The sequence below is a fragment of the Ictalurus furcatus genome, chromosome 16 (assembly GCF_023375685.1).
Source record: "Ictalurus furcatus strain D&B chromosome 16, Billie_1.0, whole genome shotgun sequence".
Taxonomy (NCBI): Eukaryota; Metazoa; Chordata; class Actinopteri; order Siluriformes; family Ictaluridae; genus Ictalurus; species Ictalurus furcatus.
In genome coordinates, this window is record NC_071270.1 from 20,967,657 (window position 1) to 20,991,231 (window position 23,575).

General features: G+C 39.3%; 1 protein-coding gene across 2 annotated transcripts; it reads right to left on the reverse strand.

The window, feature by feature from the left end:
* Positions 1 to 748: 748 nt before the first annotated feature.
* On the reverse strand, positions 749 to 21,643 carry smad2 (SMAD family member 2). 2 transcript variants are annotated; one of them, XM_053645215.1, is made up of 13 exons: positions 21,298 to 21,643; positions 21,181 to 21,222; positions 20,683 to 20,792; positions 18,855 to 19,305; positions 12,403 to 12,492; positions 11,740 to 11,933; positions 10,094 to 10,228; positions 9,902 to 9,964; positions 6,620 to 6,673; positions 6,221 to 6,433; positions 4,939 to 5,076; positions 4,698 to 4,842; positions 749 to 2,557 (listed from the first exon to the last, which is right to left on the reverse strand). In XM_053645215.1, the coding sequence occupies exons 4-13, from the start codon at positions 19,088 to 19,090 to the stop codon at positions 2,434 to 2,436; spliced, it is 1,392 nt and encodes a 463-aa protein (XP_053501190.1). In that variant the 5' UTR covers positions 19,091 to 19,305; positions 20,683 to 20,792; positions 21,181 to 21,222; positions 21,298 to 21,643; the 3' UTR covers positions 749 to 2,433. The 2 variants fall into 2 exon arrangements, with proteins under 2 accessions (XP_053501190.1, XP_053501189.1); XM_053645214.1 differs by having other exon boundaries at positions 9,890 to 9,964; positions 21,298 to 21,640.
* Positions 21,644 to 23,575: the final 1,932 nt, after the last annotated feature.

Here is a 23,575-nt window from a genome sequence, read left to right on the forward strand (position 1 = left end):
TGTATTTCACGTTTACAATAACCACAGTCTTTTCCACCACCCAGAGCCCACTCAATAACCCAAACGCCGACATTAAGGGCAGAGCTCAAGTGCACATTTCCCCTCCTTTATTTAACCACTACAAAAAAAAAAAAATAAATAAAAATAAATGATAAAAAAAAAAAAGAGGGTCAATCAAGCAAGCTCATGAGAATTAAAACTTTTTATTAGTGTATTTATGAAGTCTGCATATGCAACACGGTTGAAAAGCTTATCTCCTGATAACGTTCACGTCCCACCAATACATCTCTCTAATGGTAAAATAAGCTCACCAACTGTTAAATGCTTTGCAAAAAAAAAAAAAAAAAAAAAAAAAAAAAAAAATCAAAGTAAAATAAAATTATATATATATACACACATACTGTATATGCATATATGTCTGGGCCACTTAACAGTTCTATTTGGTTTTCTTTCCACACCAAGTCAAAACTGGCAAGCAGAAAGTTCCCAGTGTCTGAACGGTTTCAAACAGGCCACAACCTCTTTGTTTTCTCCACACTCGCTGCAATTAAAATACAATCGCAAGTGTAATAAGATCAACAAAACTAAAGAGAGACAGAGGTGGCAGGAGGGGAATGAAGATTTCAAACATCTTGCCACCATCACAACAAGTAAAGGAAGGCAGACAGCTAGATCACAGTCATTAGTTAAGTTGTACAACAAGAACACACACTAAAAGTTGCACAATTCATCTCGTAAGACACTGATCTTTTTCTTTTTTTTTTTTTTTTTTTTTTTAAATTCCTTCTTTCTTTTCCCCGATTGCGGGTGAACAGAACACTGTCGTGTTTCTGCAACATTTGACAATAGGTAGATGTTTTCCCCCTGTTTAAAAGAACCATAGGTCATGGAAAATCATCCAGGGCAGAAAAGCAACTAAAAAAAAAAAAAAAGAAAAGAAAAAACCCATAAACAAAAAAATGTATATACACACACGTACGTTAAAGATTCTTTGTTTTTCTTGAACAAACCAACTTAAACATGCCGAAAGATGAGGAGGAGCTGAATGTTTGGTGCAACAGCTTCTATCGGAAACACAGAGGAGGAGAATATAAAGACACGGATTGTGAAAGATTTCGACTAACAACTTTTTGTGACAGGACGTTTTCATTATGAAGCCATGTTCCGTTAAAAAGAGGGCATGATCTAAAAAAATACTCAGTTCTAATAAAAAGGAAGAGAGCATTAAAGATTTTAAATATATTTATATATAAAAATACATGAAAATACAAAAAGTAGCTAAAAGAAAGATAAAGGGGGGGGGGGGGGGGGCGGGGGGAGGAGAGAAATCTTTCGATTGTGAAGAATAACCTACGTTATTAACATTTAAAGCTTAAAAGGTTGGATTTATTTTTAATTTTTTTTCCCCAAAGATATGGATTGTGTACTCATTTTTAAAACTTTTTTTTTTTGGTCAATTTTCTTCATAAAAGATTTTCCTCAACACGACTCAAAGCGCTCCAGAGTGATCTAGTGAGTATTTCACCTAACGAGGGGCGATAGAGACCGGGATGAAGAAAATATTGGTCCGGGTTGCTGTTTCTTTTCTTTTTTCTCCCTTCCACGGTTCCCTTATTTTATTCATTTCATTTGTTGCTAACACATTCCTAACTGCCCACATTAGATTTCAGAACAAGCATGCCATAAGACAGCACCCTGAACATATAAGGCATCATTCTTTCATAGTGGTTGGGCACGGCGATCGGGAACAGGAAGTGAATAAGGTGTCTTTTGGCGTTACTTTAAGAACGAAGGTTTTGGTGGGTGGGAAGGGCTAATAAAATGCAGTAATACTTTTTGTTGATTAGTCTCAGCAAAGAGATCAAGCTTAAACAATATGGCGTAAGGTAAGCTCTTGGTTAAGCAAAGAACAAAATCAAAAACATTTAGTTTACGCGATCACTTCAAGGGGTAAGGAATGCTTTACTGAAACATCTCTGCCAAGTTATTAACTGCCTTCTATTACTTCCCTGTTTCTCTCTCACTCACTCACACACACACACACACACACACACACTCTCCCGGTCTTTATAAGAAAAGGAAAAAAAAAATATATATATACACATTTCAAATTCTACCACTAATACATTTAATATTGAGGATTTATGAGGAGGGAAAAAGAGCGAATTAAAGGTGCATGAAGCTGATGTGACAGCAAGTGCCATGTTCAGTTCCGAAAAGTGAGAACATCAGGAAGGAGAGAGAGAAAGAAAGAGAGAGAAGTACTATGAGAGAGAGAGAGAGAGAGAGAGAGAGAGAGAGAGAGAGAGAGAGAGAGAGAGAGAGAGAGAGCGTCAGGGATTATAGCATGTCTGTTGTTCTACTTGTCGTTTCTTGTGATTGTGGACTTTGCAGATTTCAGGGGAAGGGTTGTGGGCATCGTCGTCATGGCGATTAGGACATACTGGAACAGCGGGCGGTGGGAGAACCCATCTGGGTCAGAACCTTATCCAGCCACTGCAATGGTCCGTTCAAGTGCAGCTCGATCCAGCATGGAGTGCTCGTCACAGTCTGCCGTCTGACACACAGACAGACACACAGACAGACACACAGACAGACACACAGACAGACACACAGACAGACACACAGACAGACACACAGACAGACACACAGACAGACACACAGACAGACAGACACATTTTAAGCATCTTATTCCTTTCCCTAACAATCAGCCCACTAAGCATTTCTCCACTCTCAAAGACTTTTTAGAAAAGACTCGTAAGCGAGTGAAACAATACCGCTCCCCCTCTTGTGTACCCCACACACAAACTCATCAATCTTGGGTTATTTTTATCTCTGGCCTTTCCCCGTAACCACAAGGGAGGTCGTACATGTTGCATACTTGTGGAAAGATTCTATTCGATGTAGATTTAAGCGGTTCATTCATTTCTCTTTCTTAAAGCATTGTTTTAAAGAGGACGTGGCCGACCGATTTTAGTTTTTAAATTCAGGTGTTCTGCCCTTCAAGTCCCCATGTTGTAAGAAACTTATCGTTTAATGCAAAAGAATTATTGCTTTCAGCCTCAGGATCTTGTATGTAACAAAGCACGTCTCTGTGACTCAGACTCTCAGAACGCATACCACTCTCTCCTTCCTACCAGCTGCCTGGGTGATCAGACACACTCGCAGTTCTGACCTGGTGGAACATGGGACATCAGTGAGGATATACAGCGTGTCCTCAGTATTATAAATGTTCGATATGGAAGTTTGGTTGAAAAGGATTTAACCACAAACGTCACCAAAAAGATTACATCATGCTCCTGTAAGGTTTTTTTTTTTTTGGCAAAAGATTGTGTAATATTTAAATAAATTAAACGAACGTTCCATCTCCAAACATGTTTTGTAAGGTTCTATCAGTCAGCCAATCATAATCATCATCATCATCATCATCATCATCCAGGATGAACGACAGCAACATAGACAGCCAATCAATATCCATGTTCTATTTACACTCTAATAGAAATGAACAGAGAGGAAGTCTCAGTATGGTGAGCTGTCCACTGCACTCTCTGGTTTTACAATATATAAAATGTTAGATAAAAGGATAACATCAGACAGCATTAGCATTAAATATTACTGAGATTAACTAGCTACGTGCCATGTGCTTACTGAGCCTGAACTTTCCAGGGAATGAAGATCAATTCGCAGACCTGAAAGTCAGTCCGTACAGGACTTCGCAGAGTTTGTTTGTGACCGCTGCGGCCAAAAACGCTCGACTGTGCTGGAGCTTTTTTCAAAATTTGCGATGAAAGTTAGAGTTTGTGCTTTATTGCGGGAAAACTACCTGAACTGGCGAAATTGCAACTGTACGAAATTGTTTTGCACGGTCTTTTAGTGATGTTTGTTGGTACATGAGACCTTTTAGCTGTACTCATGTTCGACACACATGCATCGAAGAACGCGCGTTGTGATGAGGTCACATGACACATCCTGGACCAAACCTATGGGAAATCGGTGGTAATTTTGAAAAACCGCAAGTTCCTCAGAATACTGTGGAGCTTGATTTTGCCTTTGTTTCTGCGATTGCAACATCGTGAACTCGTGGAGGGACAAGAAAGTCACGTTTGTGTGGTTACAGAGAAACATGTACCGTATTACTGACTGCATTTTTAATGTTTTACAATTAATTTTCAAAGGACCACAAAAAAAAAGTTTAGGAGGATTTTAAAAAGTGAATTTGTATTTTAGATCTTCAAGAATACACAAATATAAAATCATACTGAGAAGCATATACTTCATAAGGTGGTCACAACAGGCTCAAAATATCCGAGTTCATCTGCTGAGTTCATTACCATTTATGAATTATTTAATGAGGTTAAGAACCTCAATACGAAACTGTTAGACGTTTATAAAAACAATAGTATTTGAGCTTGCAGAATAATCCATCAGTTTGTTCAATCACAATTCAAAAACTCGCTTTCTAATAGTTTTTGAAATACATTAGTGTAAATTTAAAGTAAAAACGGAAATCGAGCTGCAAATTTAAAAGTTTAGTACCTCAGCATTTTACCAGCTGCAATGTCAAAACGCTGAGGTCTCAAAACGGCTCTTCTCTCAGAACCTTATACTACTACGGTTACAATATACTTCTTAAATCTATGCTTGGTTAGTGCTTTTAAAGTGACAAAAGAATTTAAGACTTGAGGATTTCATGGTACCTGTACTCGGCCCCCCAGCCTTTGACGAAGCTCATGCGGATGGTGCACATTCTGGTGAGCTGATAGACGGCCTCGAAGCCCTGATTGACCGACTGAGCCAAGAGCGCTGCAAACTCCTGGTTGTTGAAGATCTTCAGGTTACAGCCTAAGAAGAGTAAAACATGATGCCAGTAATATTTTAATTCAGTGTTTGAATGTATAACCTTGGATACAGTCTGTAATTAAGGGACAGAAGACTTGCCTGGGGGGATTTTACAGACGGTTGCAGGGTGCCAGCCATACCGCTGGTTACAGTTGGGGCTTTGAACAAAGATGGCGCTGTCGCTTAGACACTCGGCAAACACTTCTCCTCCGATATAATACAGCCTGACGCCCCGGCCTGCTCACAACACCAAACGTTATCACGTGAGAACCGTAAACTTCTCTCAAAAAAACGTACTCAAGACACATTCACTGCAAGACAATGGGGGATTTATGGGTTAATGGGACAGGTTTATGGCTACTCATTTCTTAATATTTGATGCTGTTTAATTAATATTGGGCCAGGACATACAAAGAAATAAACCCCACGAACTAGTTACATCAGGTCAATTCCAGTCCAAATACTAAAATTTTCAACATCCATCAAAATTTATTTATCTAGGCATGTACAATTTCTCTTTAAAAAAAAATTAATTAATAAATAAACGTGATGTTCAAGATTAGAAATAAGTTGTAGACTGATCAAATGTAGCATGGAAACAGACCTGATGATTAAGAGACGGAATTAAAACTGACAAACACCCACTACATACCAAACTTCCCTGAAGTACAGAAATGATTATGGCAACCAATAAAAACTGAGATCTACCTGGGGCCGTCAAAGGAACAGTTTAGCCAAATTGTTGGCAAGTTACATTTTCACAATTTTATACTCCCCTCAAAGTGTATTCAATCGGTGAAAACATGCTTGATGTCCAAAAGTACTACAAGGCTAATGCAGAAAACAAGAGAGGAAGGCTTACCGCTAACAGTTTAGCATTGTGCATGACTAAATCACACACACGCACCTCAAAAGACATTGTTTGGCTCAGGAACAAAGCATAGTATAAACAGAAGTAGTATATAATTTCTATATGGACAAAACGGTCCATTTTAGTTACGATTTTTTTTTTGAATCAACAGAATCACTTGCAGCACACTAAAAATAGGTCAATATAGACACTGGTATTGATACACGTTTCCAGTACGTCATGTAACGTTTATACCATTTAATGCTCAACCATGAGGACGAAATGAACGTTAATGTAGGGTGTGACTGATAATCCACACCTCCCTACTGTTTAAGTGAGTGATAAATGGCTCCTCGGTTATAACAGTAAGAAGATTGCACTCTGTACACCTTTTAGTCCATTTGCCTAGTTCTGTGTCTAAAAACTAGGCAAATGTGTGTTCTGTTAATGTGTGTTCTGTTAATGTGTGCATGCACCCACTGCTGGACTTTAACTACTCCATCCAGTTTCTCCTGTTGATCGTGTGCATACCTATGTGTCTACGAGTCATCTCCACGGTGGCATTGCGGTTGACATTGGACAGCAGGCCCAAGCAGAAACGTTCGGAGTTGGAAGGATCTGTGAATCCGTCCACAGTGAGGGAAGGCTGCGAGGCGTGAAAGGTCTCCCCGACCCGCTGGTTCAGCTCATAGTAGGCTATGGAGCACCAGAACGCAGGCTCAGAGTAGGTCACCGGTTGCAGGTCTACAACACACACACACACACACACACACACACACACACACACACACACACACACACACACACCCCATATATACAAAATGTGGTACTAAAAGTGTAGTTAGTCAAAGCCCTTACACAACGAATGCAACATTGTGAAAGCGTTTTAGAGCAGCAGAGGGAGATAATGATGTAACAAGCTGCCCTTACCCATGCCATGGTTGACAGGCGAGAGTGTGCTTGGCGACAGTTCTGCAGGAGAGCCTATGGGGGTGGAGAACAAAAACTTATTTAATTTAGCCACATCTAGGGAAGTAAAATAATGACATATGTCTTTGAAACAAAAAAGCATGCTGAATTGCATTGAAGGGAAAAGAAAAAAAAAAAAAGAAATAAAATAAAATAAAGCATTGTATTAACTGTACTTGAATTTTAATGTAGTGTATTTTCAGGGCATACACATTATTAAAAATTGAATAATCAATATTCACCTTCCAAAGCTCAATTCAAATTCATTGTTTGTTAATATATATATATATATATATAATATAATATAATATCTCACCTATAATATAGGACAGGAAAATTTCGGTACATTTAATTTTGCTTGAAAAAGTTTGCTTCCACAAACACAGTGGTTTAAATTGAGTGGCTTAAATTCAGTCATTCCTCTCTCTCATCTGGGAACTGCAGGAAAAGCAGTAGAATACCGATGCATAAGTTACCCAGAGGACAATTGGGTAACCAGGAGTACGTTAAAAAAAAATAATGGTGGTCTTTGGACTTCATAAAAAAACAAGTGTTTTTATTTGACATGCATGTTTACACAGGATGTGCTTCATGTTGATGCAACAAACCACAAGGGTGTAACATACAGGAATTTTTCAATATTTTCCCACCGATGTAGCTCTGTAGCATATGATGTGTATAAACACGGATGTTACAGCAAGATACTTGTTCCAAATCTGTACAACACACTGACACAGGACCTTTTAATTAGGAACACCTGTAGACTAACATTGACTGCGTTTACATGGACAACAATAATCCACTCTTAATCTAATTAAGACCATAATTTGATTAAGAAACTACCATGTAAACAGCAACCTTAATCTAATTATGGTCATAATCTAATTAAGCTCTAATCAAATTAAGACAGGTAGATTACTCCTGTTTTAATCGTATTATGGATGTGCATTAAAGACATGTAAACACCTTAATCACATTATGAACGTCGTGTGAGCGTTTTCACCGCATTTTGCGACAGGACACGATCACACACGGCAGTTTTACGGCGAACAAGAGAGTTCGGCTATGTCCCAAACTGCATACTTGCCTACTATAGGCCTGTAGTTGGTAAAAATACATGCATCTCGGCTACTATACAGTAAGTAAGTATGCGATTTGAGACGCAACCCACAGCTTCAAGCAGTCGTCTATTTGCACGTATAGCATGACTAATAATTAACCGCACTTGAAGCGTTCGTAAAAAAATTAAATAAAAACACCCAAAACTGTATACGGTACCATAACGAAGACGAACTGTATGTTGATACGTGAAATTCTGGAGGGACGTCGGACGGCGTGGCACGGTGACGTAATGACGCGGGCTCTTAATCTAATTATGATCAATAACATGTAAAACAGGTACATGACAGGAGTATTCTAAAAGCGACTCATGTAAACACCTTAATCACATTATTACCTTACTCCGATTAAGGTCAATAATTAGATTAATGCTGTCCATGTAAACATAGTCACTGATGCAATCATCCAGTCAGCCAATTATGAAGCAGCTGTGCAATGCATTAAATCATGCAGATGCAGGTCATGAGCGTCAGGTAATGTTCACATCAAACATCGGGGGGGGGCCATACAGGTTCATGAGAGTATTTCAGAAACTGCTGATCTGGGATTTAAACTCTTGAGTTTAGAATGATGCTAGCTCTATATGGGCAGACCTGTTTGAGTTGACCGGCAGGCTACGGTATCTCCAACTCATTACAACTGTGATGAACAGAAAAGCATCCTCAGAAGGTGTGAAAATTTGAGGCGGATTGGCTACAACAGCAGAGCGCCACATCAGGTTCTAGTCCTGTCAGACCCATGACCCTGTGGCCGGTTCACCGGTTGTCCTTCCTTGGACAACTTTTGGTAGGTTCTAACCACTCCATAGAAAAAACACCCCACAAGACCTGCTGTTTTGGAGATGCTCTGACCCAGTTGTCTAGCCATCACAATTTGGCTCTTGTCCAAGTTGCTCTGATCCTTACACTTGCCCATTTTTCCTGCTTCCAGCACATCAACTTCGAGAACTGACTGTTTACTTGACGCTGAATATATCCCGCCCCTTGACAGGTGCCGTTGTAACGAGATTATCAATGTTGTTCGCTTCACATGTCAGTGGTTTTAAAATGTTATAACTGATCAATGTATGCCTAATGGTTGAAGACGTCTGGAAGATTCTACTGGGCCAAGCCTTGGTGGAATTTGAGGTAACGCCTGGGATCATTGTCCTGTTGAAAGGTCCAATGACACCCCAGTTTCAGCTTCCTCAAAGACAGCATGACGTTTTTCTCTTAGGATTTCCTGATGTCAATGAATCCATCTTGCCTTCCACACACTGCAGCTTTCCAGTGCCAGAGGATGCAAAGCAGCCCCAGAGCATCACCGAGCCACCACCATGCTTGACTGTGGGACAGAGTGTTCGTTCTTCATTCTTCTTCCTCCAGAGATACCGTTGATTCATCGTGCCAAAAAGTTCCAGTTTATCGCTCCACAGCACAGAATCCCAAAACTTCTGTGGCTTATTTATATGATTGAGTTTTCTTGTGCTTTTGGGTCAGTAGTGGTGTACGTCTTGGAGTTCTGGCATGGAAATCTTCTGCGTTTAGTACATGCCTTACTGTGCTCACTGAAACCTCAGTGCCTGTTGCCACCAAGTCTCATTGCAGGTCTTTTGAGGTCACTCGAGGGTTTTTCACAACCTGCCTTCTCAGAAATCTGCTTGCATCTGTTGATAGCTTCCTTTTTCTGCCCCGTCCAGGTATTTCAAAAATTGTCTGCCCCTAACCAGTTCAGGTATTTCATGTGTTCCAGCTCAAGCACACCTGGTGCAACTAATGAAGACCTTGATTAGTTTCATCAGATGTGCTTGAGACAACACCTGTTTTGTGTATTTGTGCTGCTGTGAGGGATTCTATTCAGGGGGTTGAATAATTTTGAGACTGGAGAAGTCATTATAAGTTGCATTTTCAGATGAATTTGGGGGAACCACTTGAAGCATTCATTGTGTTGAACTATTTCAATTGCTTTTGTTTGATTTGTTCATTGCAAACAGCTGAAAGACTAAATTTTGACAATAAACCTGATTTGCGATGGGGATTGAATCATTTTGATTGTATGAGGTTTTTTTTTGCTTGTTAACAAATCAAAAAGACCACACATTCCCATGTAGTGTTGGCCACTGTGGGAATGTACCTGTGTCCATACTTTGATTCATATGCTGGTCACTGGTCTCTCCATCCTCACTGATGTAGCCTGGTGGAGGAGTTTCTACAGAAACACATCAAAAACACACTTAATATAGCTAATGCACAATGTATGAAGGAAATAAAGACGGGAGTGATACTATTTAACACATCCATTATCGAAGAATCACACAAAAAAACTCACACTCCTAACCTGGTATGTAGTTGTTGGGGGGTTCAATCCCACCAGGAAAGTTGGTGTTTTCAGGTATGGAATGGGTGTAGTCATCCAGAGGAGGCAGTTCAGTCAGAATCTCTGTGTGTCTTGGCACTAGGACAGGTGGTAAGACTACAAAGGGGAAAAAAAAGAAAGTAAGGAAAAATAAACACATTTAGTATCAGTATATTAGGACACCCAAGAAGAAACAAGTGTGTGTATGTGTGTGTACGACTACAATGATACAAACGGTGAGCTACATGGGAAAAGAACAAGCATGGGTATATTTAACAGTCAGGAAAATAGAGGGAAAAGAAGTTACAGAAAATTTAAAGTATTAGAACAAGCATATTAATGTGAATGTGTTTTTTTGTTTGTTTTTACAGCTGTCGCTACAACACTTTATCCAAATATCAATATTAGAGATCGACTGATGGATCAGTGGTGTCAATTAATCGGCACGGATGACCAGTTGCTAGAACTTTCCTGGTTGCGTTCCGTTGCGGGAGAGGCTGAGAAGGGTCCGTTGTCATTATACAGTACGAGAAGAACCTCTAGAGGCGAAATAAATAAATAAAGACAGCCAAAATGAATCGAGAAACACTTCAAATAACCAATTATTTGGAGTGTTACTTTTTGGTTCAGTTTGGATGCACATCTTTTACTTACTTTAAAACTTGCTTTTATATACATACATAATAAATATATATATATATATATATATATATATATATATATATATATATATATATATATATATATATATATATATATACACACACACACACACACATACATATATATATATATATATATATACACATACATTATATATATATATATATATATATATAAAAAAGAAAGAGTAATGTGCAACAGTTTTTATGACTTCTACATCATCGAATCAGTACAAAAAACATTTTAGATTCCCATACATTCGTTTTCTATTACAAAATTAAATGTTACAGAAAAACGTTTGTATGTCAGTAAAGAAAGCAGCATATTACGTAAGAGACTTTTCAGACCAGAACAATAAATAAATAAAAATAATAAAACTCAACGAAGGCTGCTGGATTTTGCTGCAAAAATAAGATGCGAGTGCGACTGTCAAAGCCTCCAGGTTCTGCAAGATGCTCAAGAAATACCAACTCATTATCTAATAAAAATGTGCAAACTGTACCAGAGACTATTTTTATTTTTGTCACACCAAAATATTGACACTCATTTATTACTGTTTACGGCTTTTTTTTTTTTATTTATTATTACGTAGAAACATTCAATTTCATTAATTTCAAGGCATCTTTGCTCTACGCGATTTCTTGCATGTGACTCAAACTTTTGGACAGTACTGGGTGTGATCGTTAGATAACTTTTTCCCATTAACAAAGTAATGTTTATTGTTTGTAATAAAGTTCAGTGCAATATTTTACTTTGTGTGTTCGGTTTTCATTCAGTATCAATTTTAAAAACTAATCAGTTGGTTAATCGGTTATCGGCAGGTTCTGCCCAACTTGGTTATCGGTAAAATCCACGATTTTCGGTTGACCTCTAATCAAGATTATATATTTACAGCCTGGACCCAATAACCGGTTAGCACTTCCGATAATACGCTACTGGACAGATAAAAGCATGCACTTGTGCACCTGGTGTCTCGACCCGCTGGTAGTGGTAGGGGTTGACGCACACCTCGTCCTTCTTAAGGTTGAAGGCGAACTCGCACGTGTCGATGGCGCGCAGCTCATGGTGGCTGTGCAGGTCGGGCCATCGCCACAGGCGGCAGTAGATGACGTGAGGCAGCCCTTTGCGGTGAGACACCTGCAGGCGTCCATCCAGAGATCTAACCCAGGCACAGAAACACAGGAAAGGAGAGGACAGAGAGGAGGAGAGAAAGAGCAGAGGAAGACAGGGAACGTGCCAAATGGTCAGAGGAAGGAGAACATGGATGGAGAGAGGGAAGAGAGCTGGTTTAGACCTCAATTTGGCTTGCCATCAAGTACCACAGCAGATCAGAATCCTCATTTTATTTATATAAACTAATCTACTTTTACAGCTTCTCTAAGAGGATGTGAGTGTATGAATGAGAAAAAAAACATTAAGTGCACAAGTTTAATTAATACTAGCTTAGCATTGTACACTAGATCTATTTAGACTAGATTAAATCATCGTGAAAGGCCGGAGAAGTTAAAGTGAAATACACAGCCCCTGGAGAAGAGGAGGAAGCCTTCTGCGCCCTCTCTCTCCGAGCCGACGGGGAAACGGCGCGCGGCCCGGGTGATTGCAGCACAGTGACAGGAGAGGATAGTCACCTGGTTTGGTCAGGGTAGCTGTATAGGCCTGAGGTATCCCACTGTTCTATCGTATTTGGAGTACTCAGTCCCCAAATTTCAGAGCAATTGCTGTGCACAAAAAAAGTAAAACAAACAAAAAAACAAAAAGAACACAAAACACAAACAAAAAAAAATGATAAACATGGGGCATGATTCATTCAAAAATACCAAGATGACATAGCATGGGAAAGATATGGGCGTCCATTCTTTTATTGGAGATGTTCTGCGTCTGGAGAAACGCAGTTCACCTCAAATAAAAGAAGCCACTCAAATGGTGAAACCACATACAAACAGTGAAATGGAGAACAAAACAGGACAAATGGATTCTTATTACAGCGTTCGTTCACTGTGTGAGGAATGAAACACATCAGGGCATGCTGTTATAAGAAAATAAATCAACTACCCAATATTGATTCATTTCAAATAACAGTCCAGAAGGGCTTTATTCCTCTTATACTGCAGCAATCTGCGAGCTAATTCAATTTACTTCTTAATGAACGACACCATCCATTTAGTGTTGCACTTAATAACAGAACGTTCGTGAAACAAGTCAGTTCCTGTTATCGCCTGTTTATAGCTGCTATAAGCTGTTCCATCAACAGCCTCTTTGTAACTAATGAGACAAAATGTAGGTGGTCATGTTACCAAGCAACCACGAAGCCCTTCCTGTTTCTAATCAGTACAAAAGTGCTGAAACTGGAGACTCCTTCCATGAACGCTAAATAAACGTCTCCTTATAAAAAACCCCACCATCTGGAGGATTTTTATTAGAACAAGCTCGTTAAAATAAACTTGTTACCCGAATCACAGCCAGCACTACTGCCAGGTTAGAGGAAAAATTAACACCTTCTGACCAATCAGAACCGAGAACTCGGCAGCGCTGCGGTATATAATTGTGTTACGGCAGATTGAGGAAACGGTAATAAGTCGGTTTTCATGGCGAGTTTGATTAGACTGACATTTAAACATGCAGCACAGGACAAAAATGAGTTGGAAAACAATATGATCTCTTTCTATGAAATGTAAAACATTCATTTCATACCAATATTATCAGGCAGTAGATACACACAAAATTACTGGGTAACACTATATAAAGACTTGGAATGAAATTGGGAATTTTGAGATGATCAGGTTTGTGTGTGTTTAACTCATCCCACTCCCCACCCCCACACACCCCAAGAGAACAAGCATGATGGGGGAAATCATGTACTGTAACCATCATTCTGCTCCTTGTTTTTTGTTGGGGTTTTTTTTTTCCCCACTTCATACATGGATTTGTATAACCTTAGTCTGCAGGATTAGGCAAAAAAAATAAAATAAATAAAAAATAATAATAATAATAATAATAATAATAATAATAATAATAATAGCAGCACAACTGAGACAGTATTATATCCCATTGTGAATATCATTTCTAGCTTGCTTTCTAGAAAACTCTGAGAAAAGGCTTGTAAAAACCACAGGCATTTTCCCTCAACTGCTAAACATCCAGTGATTACTCTTCTCTGAAAATCTTTTTCCTGTCTCTCAGAACCGAGTTACACATTGGCCAGTAAAATTAGTTTATAGAAGCCAAGGTCATACGACAGGAACGGAGCAGAGGAAACCACGTAGTACCTTTAGTACTGGGTAGAACACGTCCCCTCCGTTCAAGATATTAACTCATCATGTACTAGGCAAAGGGTAAGCAATTTTACTCTTCCCTGTTAATCTCAACATACAAACCTGACTAAACCCCAGCACATTTTTAACCCACAGACCACAGAGCATACGCCAATTTGCATCAGCAGCAAATAATGACACGGAAGCAAAAATGATTACTGCAAAAAAAGTGAAAGAATGAAAGATTCTTCTTTTTTTTTTTAAATTGTACTTCGCTTTTTAAGCATAGCATCCAGATTAAAAGCTTTTTTAGCCCGTTTAGATCATTTCATGCTTATGTTTTACTGCTGTAGTTTGCATGGCAAAGAGAAAATGGGGCAATGACGGCAAAAAGCAAAACTAAAAATAAAAAGGAGGGAAAAAAAATTTAACAAAAAGGAAGTGAAAGTACCCATGTTCACACTGACGTGTGTTGAATCAGGGAAGTGGCGCTGGAGAGCATTCAAAGACACACCACAAACAAATTTGTGTGACCTTCCACTGACTAAATGATAATTAACTACAGTAATTAATGCAATGCCTAAATACACACACAATAAACACAACCCTAAACTCAGAAACCAAAAATTGTTAAATAAAGCAGTATTATAACGAAAATTGACAAGTAAACCCAAAAACCAGATTCAAAGTCATTTTCTTGACTCTCTAAGAACAGGGTGTCAAACTGTGACCACCAAAAGAACAGCGGACACTTATCACACACTCAGTAGTCATTTATGAAACCAGCAGCAGTTCCAGATTCTCGCAACTTTCATATTTTGAAAGAACATTGCAAGAGGAAGGAAGGCGTCATATGAAAACAGATCTCTCTCTCCATTAAAACGCATCAGTCGGTTACACTGAAGCGGACGTACTGCATCACCGACACCAAGCCTCTACAGTAGCTTCTCAACTAGCGAGCTCTTGAGGTGCGCATTACACATCGTTATTAGGTTTTCAGGTTTACACACTAACCTTATTCCTAATCAAATTTTTATCCTGCACACGTTACTCAAAGCCTGTCCTACTATAAAGTCTGTATCTCTAGAAACACGACCTGCAGAAGACATAGAGTCGAATTCCTGATGCAAAAGCAGAGCTACTGTTACACCACGGTCATGGCGTCACTACTTTTCAGAATAGTGGACACTTTTTGACAGGGCTAAGCGATAGGATGATGCAACCGGATACCGTCGAACACAATCCTTGACAGATGAGGGCATCACTTATTTTGGAAACCAGAGAGGCGTCGTCATTTTAAACAGCTAGCACAAAAAAAGGCTAACGGTACTGATATAGAAATATATAATCTGTCCTACAAGTTGGAAAATTAACAGCGACTTACTATTCTGAAATTAGTGTTTTGGTGTACATCACAAACATACAGTTTAAACAAGCTACAAAGTGAAAGAAGATTTTAGAAAAACTAACATTTTTCATTTTAGCCATATACTTCCTGCTCAGGCCGAGTACCTCCTCCAATAACAAGCGATCAACACCACATGTGTGCAGCGGGATGACATGAACTGACTGGACTTCAAGGCTTTAAGCCATGTTTCTTTTTTTGTAGGTTTTATATTCGAGGGAACATAAGGACGGCTGATCAGAGATTAAAAAAATAATTTTTTTAAACGGACACCGGGGTAGCCGATGAGAAACGGGATACCGTGACAACCCTGCTATAAACATCAGTATTACACATCAGGGTGTGGAGATGTAATAATTTTTCCCCAAAAATACTCTCATCATTAGAAAGACTTGTAATCACCAGTCCCGTAGTGTCCAGGTGACCCAGAGATTTCATCCGCTGGCATTCCAGAGGCTAAAACCACTCGAAACGTCTCTCTACACGCTTATCAGAGCCAGGATAAAACCAAGAAGCCGTCTTATCAGCGGACAGGCCAACTTATCTACACAATGCTACATGGAGACGACAATGTTTTGCTAGGTCTGAACAATCCCCGGTCTCAAAACTGATCCAGGATCTGATTAAAATAGCAGGGGCGGTGTGATGAACGACAGAACAGTACGCTCCGAGTCTATAATCTTCACTTATGATGGTTGAAATTGAGCAACGCTGCCGATAAGTCTCCTACTCGGGTTGCGTCCTCTGAACGTATGCCAAGCAGTCGTCTTGTTAATCCTGTAAAAGGTACGGCCAAACCTATCATTTCAGCAAGGGTCTGTATTGTACACTTTAGCGAATGAAAGCCAAAATGTCAAGCAGTGATCCTATTTTGATCAACTAACCCTGAAATCCCTTTCGCACAAAATAGAACTATGCCAATATTGAACTTTTTCCTCTTGAAAACACTCGCAACCCAAAAAACCCCATGCACTTGAGCTGAGTAAAATTAAGCGTCATAATTCATAAGTAAATCTAGGCCATGCCTTGGATGTCATTATTAGAACAGAGGGTTTTTTTTTTTGTTAGTCCCCCCCCCCCCCGACAAAAGGTACTTAAAAAAGCACCCAACCTCAATGTGCTTAAATCATTCAGATTTCAATATTCAAAGCCGAATTTTGAAAACGACCTGCCGGCCATCTCGAGACAGAAGTCAATGTGTTGGTATCCTGCTTTTGGTCACTGTTGCTCGATCCCCTTAGAGGAGTGATGCGATATCCTGCCTGCTCAGAAGATAGTGTCATCTGCTCTGTATAAATACTGACCTGAACTCCGTTCCTCCCTCCTTCACCAGTAATTGATGGAATTATGTGCCCATGCAGTCTGCTTCCTCAGCAGATTTATTAAAGGGGACGAAAACGGGGCCTTAATACCAGCACACAGAGGCAGCCAGACAGCAGAGTGATCGCGTTACAATCGATAGGCTTTAGAAATGCAACCCCATCACTCTGGCGAGGGGCGCTTGCGGAAGAAAAGCGCTCTCTTTTGCATCCCTGCACTCACTGGAGAGGCACGGCTGCAGATACATTATCTGTGCTGCTTCTCTGAGGACCTGCGCTGATAGTCAGGACTGCCAGAACCTCTGGCCGGAAATCACGTTATCGCAGATAAGGGTTTGTTTTCCTCGAAATAGAGCAAACAAACAAAACCAAACACAAAAAAATAAAATAAAAGCCGAGATCGAACACAATCCATTAGTGTTTGAAATAACTAATAAAACACATGGCAAGCAGCTGCTGTTAAAAGATTTAAAGATTAATTGTCCATGCTCTCAAACTGATAAACAAGGCCTAATCAACATATCAAACCTACAGGGAAAAACAGTCACTGCCAATCCACCTCCACACTTCCTACTTCCATCAGCATGTAACAGCTGAATACATCTCCACAGCTCCTTAAATGCTTCAAGAAGTGCAAATCGAGAGGATTAATCATGCATGTGTTATATAGAAGCGGTTAAAAATAACCGTTTAGCACACCACAGACTCTATGAATCAAACCAATCAGATACGAGTCCCAGGAACGAGTGTTCTGACAAATAAATAAATACATCTATCTTTTTGAATGTTTTGATGACGGCGTCACCGTTTTTAATCCACGAGTCAGTGCACACTGAACGTATTAGACAATTTGTGTTACTTCAAAAATTTTATGGTGGAGAAGAGAAGAAGAAAAAAAAAAAGAAACCGTCTACTTTCACAATCGAGTTTGGATTTTTATTTTAAACGAACGGTGACTAAAGCGAGCAGTCTGTCTCGGTTGTAAAGTCAAGAGCAACGGAGACAATGTCTTCAGCCATTCCCACCAATCTTCAAGGTTAGAGGACTGATTAGAACAGAAAACATGCACCGGCAGCACATTTTCCCACCCTGTGAAACGTCCCTAGACACACTCTCAACGAAAGCCGGAAAGACCGTGAACACAAAATAACGAGCCCGAAGCACCCCAAAGCTCTGACCCGGGTCTCCTGCGCTGGTTATGAGGATTATTAGAAATAACGGCACGTAAATTAACCTGTTGGACTAAAACGTGCATATTTAATATTAAACTTTGCTCCGCCGTTTGAGATCAGTTTGAAGCAGATGAACGATTTAAGACTTCTTCCATTTCTCATTTCTGCCAAATGTGATTTCATATTTGGTGTAAATTCAATTCAGCCCTCATAAATCAAGGAGCTCATTTAAATAATATAAAAAAGTAATTAATTTTTTTTTAAAAAGGTATAAAAAAAATTATTTTCTTAACATATCAAATTTCTACACCGTTGACTCGCCTGTTTGCTGGATTGCGATTTTTTTTAGATGACTTTCACAATCGTAAAAACGTCATCGTATAACATACCACAAAAAAAGCAGTGATAAAAACAGAGAAGTAGCACTGTTTTCATAAAACACAAGGTTTCAATTTGTTGAGTCTAAGAAGCTGGAAGCCACTGTTTTTTTTCCTCCACATTACTGATAGAAGTCACCGATGGTTTATATCAATCATTGTGAAAGCGAGAAGGTTAACGCTCGACTCTTTGACTGGGCTTCAAAGTGCAAATGAGATGGAATGAAAGTTTGATGTTTGTTTAAAAAAAAAAAAAAAAAATTTATTAAAAAAAAAAATTAACTCCAACTGAGACTTGAACTGAAGTCAACATGACGCGATGGCACAGAAATAATGCAAAGAAGTAAAATAAAGCAATGCTAATTCTAGGAAAGGTGCACCCTCTTTACTCAAATACTTGTTCTGAACACATTTCCTGTACAAACTGTGCAAGTCTCCTTTCCAAAATCATGTTGACAGCTGCGAGCAAACATAAACTGCATGATAAGCTGAAAGAGAGAGTAAGCAAGGCTTTGGCATGGAGAGAGATACAGACGTGTTCTTTAACATTTCGTACCTGGGGATAGTCACACACTTGGTGTTGCAGTTCTGCGTGGTGATGGCCTTCTCCAGCTCATCCAGCTGACCTGTCTTCTTTAGCTTCTTTACCAGGCTCTTGACAGCCTTCTCGCACCACTTCTCCTCCTGACCATTCTGCTCTCCACCGCCTGCTCCGCCCGAGCCGCTCGCAGACTTCTTCCAGCCCAGCAGGCGCTTCACCACAGGCGGCGTGAACGGCAAGATGGACGACATCTTCGGGGGTGTGTTTGGGTTTAGCCGTGAAACACGGGACGAGGTCGGTTTGGAAAAAACGGGACGACACAAACCCGCTTCCTCAAGAAGGCTTTGGGAAAGAAGGCCACCAGCCCAAAGTGGCCTAGAGGTCCTGAGGGAATGTTAGTTGGGGTGTAGGGGTTGGGAGAGGCGCTTGGGAGTTGGAACAGGGAAGAGGGGGGTTGAGGAGTTACCTGAGAGAAGAAAAACAGAAGTCAAAAAACAAAAAAATACTGATGACAGACCTGACGAAAAACACAGGCTCAAAGGGATTAGCCAGGAACCTACATACTGTTTTCACAGCACAACCCATGAAGAAGAGAGGAAAAAAAAAAAACAATTGTTAAACATTGTTACAGTTTCACAAGCATTACAAAGAACACTAAAATGCCAGTTGAACCTATTTATCCGTATATAAGTGTCGATAATAACGACCCTGAAGCATAATATGAAAATACCAGAAATAATTGAAGATAGTGAGACATTTTGCAAACGAATATAACCGCCCAACAAAGCCACAGCATCAACAAGGAGGGAATAAAATGTCAGCTTTATTGAACTGGGGTCTATTTACATATTAGATGAGGCGACGTAATTATTCCCAGAGTGTTTCTTTTTGCCTGAATACGGTCGTATTTAGAAAGTGTTTGACGTGCAGAAGTAACTCCAGGTAAGATTCAACCTCTGAACTGACAATCAGACATAACTCATACAAACAAACTCCAGTGGCAGAAGGCATGGAAGGTTTTCCTGTACAAGCATTCCCAGTTTAAGGGCTCAGGACTCATTTAAGGAGGAAGATGCTTGTAGTAAAAGAAGAGCTGAGATTTCCTTCTTCCATGCTACTCATGCCCCTCTGAAATCGTACACAGATGGGGAAGTGGAAGTAAAGGGGTTTTTTGTTGTTGTTGTTGTCCCCCAAAATGCCAGCCTTCTTTTATCTTACCAATCAGTCACTATCTAGTCCTGGATTAAAAATGCACACAGCTGAATAAATCTATGAGGAGCAATAAATGAAAGGAGTGGGTGTACACAAAGATAGGAAAGCGCTAGAATTCAAACTAGTTCATCCCAAAGAGAGAGACAACCTGAGGACAGCACATGAAGTCTGTTGCTTAGTTACTGGGTGTGTGTTTGCCGTAAAAAATAAATAAATAAATTAATTAAATATATATATAGTTCTCCAGGAATGCTATAAGGTAGTAATAGTGTCTAATGCAGCAGAAGAAGAGCGTTTATTATAACGTTTGTTGGATATCTCCACAAAATCGATGGCCAGATACCAGTGCAGCAGACTCATGGTGCTGGCTGAACAGTCCTGCAGAAACCACCATTACACTAACAACAAAATCAATATCATCCTGGAATACATGTTAACATTTCGCTCGATCTACCGACTATAAACAACCAGATTAACTGCCTCAATTAGGTGTAATTAGCAGCAGAGAGGGGAAACAAAATGTAACAATGAAGAGAAAACAGGCCCGATGCTGAAGCAGCGCTAACGAGCGGGCAAGTTATTATTATTTATTTAATGTTAATCAATCAAACAAACTCTGATCATTTCTTACCTCTAGGAGATGTTTACTCAGTGGGAATGGATGTGTCCGAGCGCTGCATGAAACACTCCCCGGTTTTCTCGAGCAAATCGATCCCACAAACGTTGAGGATGCTACGGCAGCTACAATGAAACAAACCCGGAGCATGAATGCAGCTACAACCGGACGCGATTAAACACAGCCCACTGCTACGTTCTAGGGGTTTGTGGGTTTGTGTGTGTGTGTGTTTGTTTGTTTGTTTGTTTGTTTTAAATAACACATTCACAAAAACAACCAACCAGCATTGGTAAGCTGTTAGAGAGATGTTTGTTCGGTAATGATGTAGCTAAACAACTCGGCGTCCTCCTCTAAGCCCTGGCCATTTATTAACACCGAAAACCGCTAGCAGGGCTTTGCTACTTTGTTTGACAGAAAAATAAACAGGTTAGAGACGTGTTTGCAGTCAGTTTATCTTTCTGGAAATAGTGAGCTTCTTTTATTTATTTTCCCCCCCTTTTCATTTTAACTCACCTTAACAACAAGTCGTATACGAATTCCAAACCGTCCAATCAACTAGGAGGAGAAAAAAATTCTTAAGTACGTAAAAAAAAAAAAAATATTTTTTTTTAAAAAAAAAACCAAACAAACCGTATTTTAGACTGTATTTTCCTTCCCCTGTAGCCAAATTACAGCAGCAGACGACGGCCTCTCATACAACCAACCTAACCTTATTGCGCGCAACGCGATACTGTCCCGCCCACTAACCCGCCCTCGGATTCTGATTGGTTGAGATAGAAACCTATGCTGTACATAACAGACGGATATCTCCTGTACGATTGGTTTAAATGCAATGTCAATCCAATACAGCGTCGCGTATGCAAAGTATTAGTGATTCCTATTGGGTAATCAGATTCACCTCGTCGTTTGTGATGTTTAGATTGTGGTATGACGCTTGTGATTGGTCAATGTGGCTGTCCATCTACTGACTTCATAATAGAACTAAGAGGAACAGGGGTGGGGCAAGTGTAAGTGGGTTAGACCCGTCAAAAAGGGAGTGTGTATTCGTCCGCCATTCAACAAAGGAGAATAAATAGGGCTTAGTTTTATTTTGGTTTTAATGAAGCAACTTTTTTTTTCCATTCCAACAGTCTACATTCAGTGTGTTAATATCCATAGAAAGCAGTTTGTTTGGTTTTTTTTAAACGATTCTTAACTATAAATTTGCACCAGTGGCAATGATGCAAAATTTTTATACAGTTAATAATAACGGTTATCACAAGACTTCACTTATTAATATAAAAGTTATACAAATTAATTTCAATACAATTAAACTGTCTATTTCATTCTTTCAATTCAAAATACTACATGGCCCCTGACTGTTATGATGTTGGGTTGCTGGATTGTATTGATGGTGTCAATGGTGTCCATTTTTTAAAATGGTATTTTTATAATTCCTTAACAAATTATACATCTAACTATATATATATATATATATATATATATATATATATATATATATATATATATATATCCCACATTTTACCTACAGCAACAAAAAAATCCATAAGTTTATAAAGATTGTACCACATCACTGCTGAGTTTTCCAATCCGATTTGTCAGAAGTGATTGATTAATGTTCTATAACAGCAGTTATAATAGTTCTTGCTGGAATTTACAGTATCTCACAAAAGTGAGTACACCCCTCACATTTTTGTAAATATTTGATTATATCTTTTCATGTGACAACACTGAAGAAATGACACTTTGCTACAATGTAAAGTAGTGAGTGTACAGCTTGTGTAACAGTGTAAATTTACTGTCCCCTCAAAATAACTCAACACACAGCCATTAATGTCTAAACCGCTGGCAACAAAAGTGAGTACACCCCTAAGTGAAAATGTCCAAATTGGGCCCAAAGTGTCAATATTTTGTGTGGCCACCATTATTTTCACACAATCGCACATACATTCACATTCTACAGACAATTTGGAACAACACATGTCTTTGGCCTGGGGAGGAAACTGGAGTACCCGGAGGAGGAAACCAGAGTACTCGGAGGAAACTCCTGAAGCAGGGGAGAACATGCAATCTTTGCGCACACAGGGCAGAGGCACAATTCGAACCCTCAACCCTGGAGGTACAAGGCACACCTGCCAACCACTAAGTCAACATTTTCCCCAAAAACACTGTTATTTAACTAAGAAAAACTTGTTTAAAAAATTGTTTTGTGAAGTTTTCAGTTGTCCCAGGCATCAGTGATGTTTATCTGTCAGAATTAAGAACTTTGCACTTTCCTGTTTATCAGTAACAGTGTTTATCAGTTATTCTGTCTTATTAACTTTGATAGGAAACAAAAAATTTTGTGTGAATATGTTGAACATGGCAACCCTGCTACTGGTTGTCAGGAGCAGCTCAGCACACAAAGTGCCTGGAAACTTCCACAACATACTTTCTCGTCTTCTTTTTTTTATTATTTCCTTTGTTTGCCCACATTATGGATTCATTAATTTGTACAAAGTGTAATATGACTTTCAGATCCATGCATTTTCTGGTGAAACATAAGGAGAAGTTTTGTATTGGAGCAGTTTCTCAATCAGAGGTACAACTCTGTTAAAACCTTAAACTTTATAGCTACTGGATTGCTCTTTATGGTATTTTAGGCATAGTTTCTCGTTATGTTTGTGGTAGATATTTTGCACTGTGTTCACTTTTATATAAAGAAAAGGCAAAGGCATACACCATCATCTGTCAGCATTTATATGATCATTAAGATGTTACAAAAGAACAGACAAAATATTAGATTTTTAACAATTTGGTTCCAGTGTTGCTGTGATAATGACTGGAAAATCTTTATACAGAGTCAGAAGATAAGAGAAAAGATCAGGAGGCATCAGCAGCACCAGAGTATGCTCAAGACTCAGGCAGT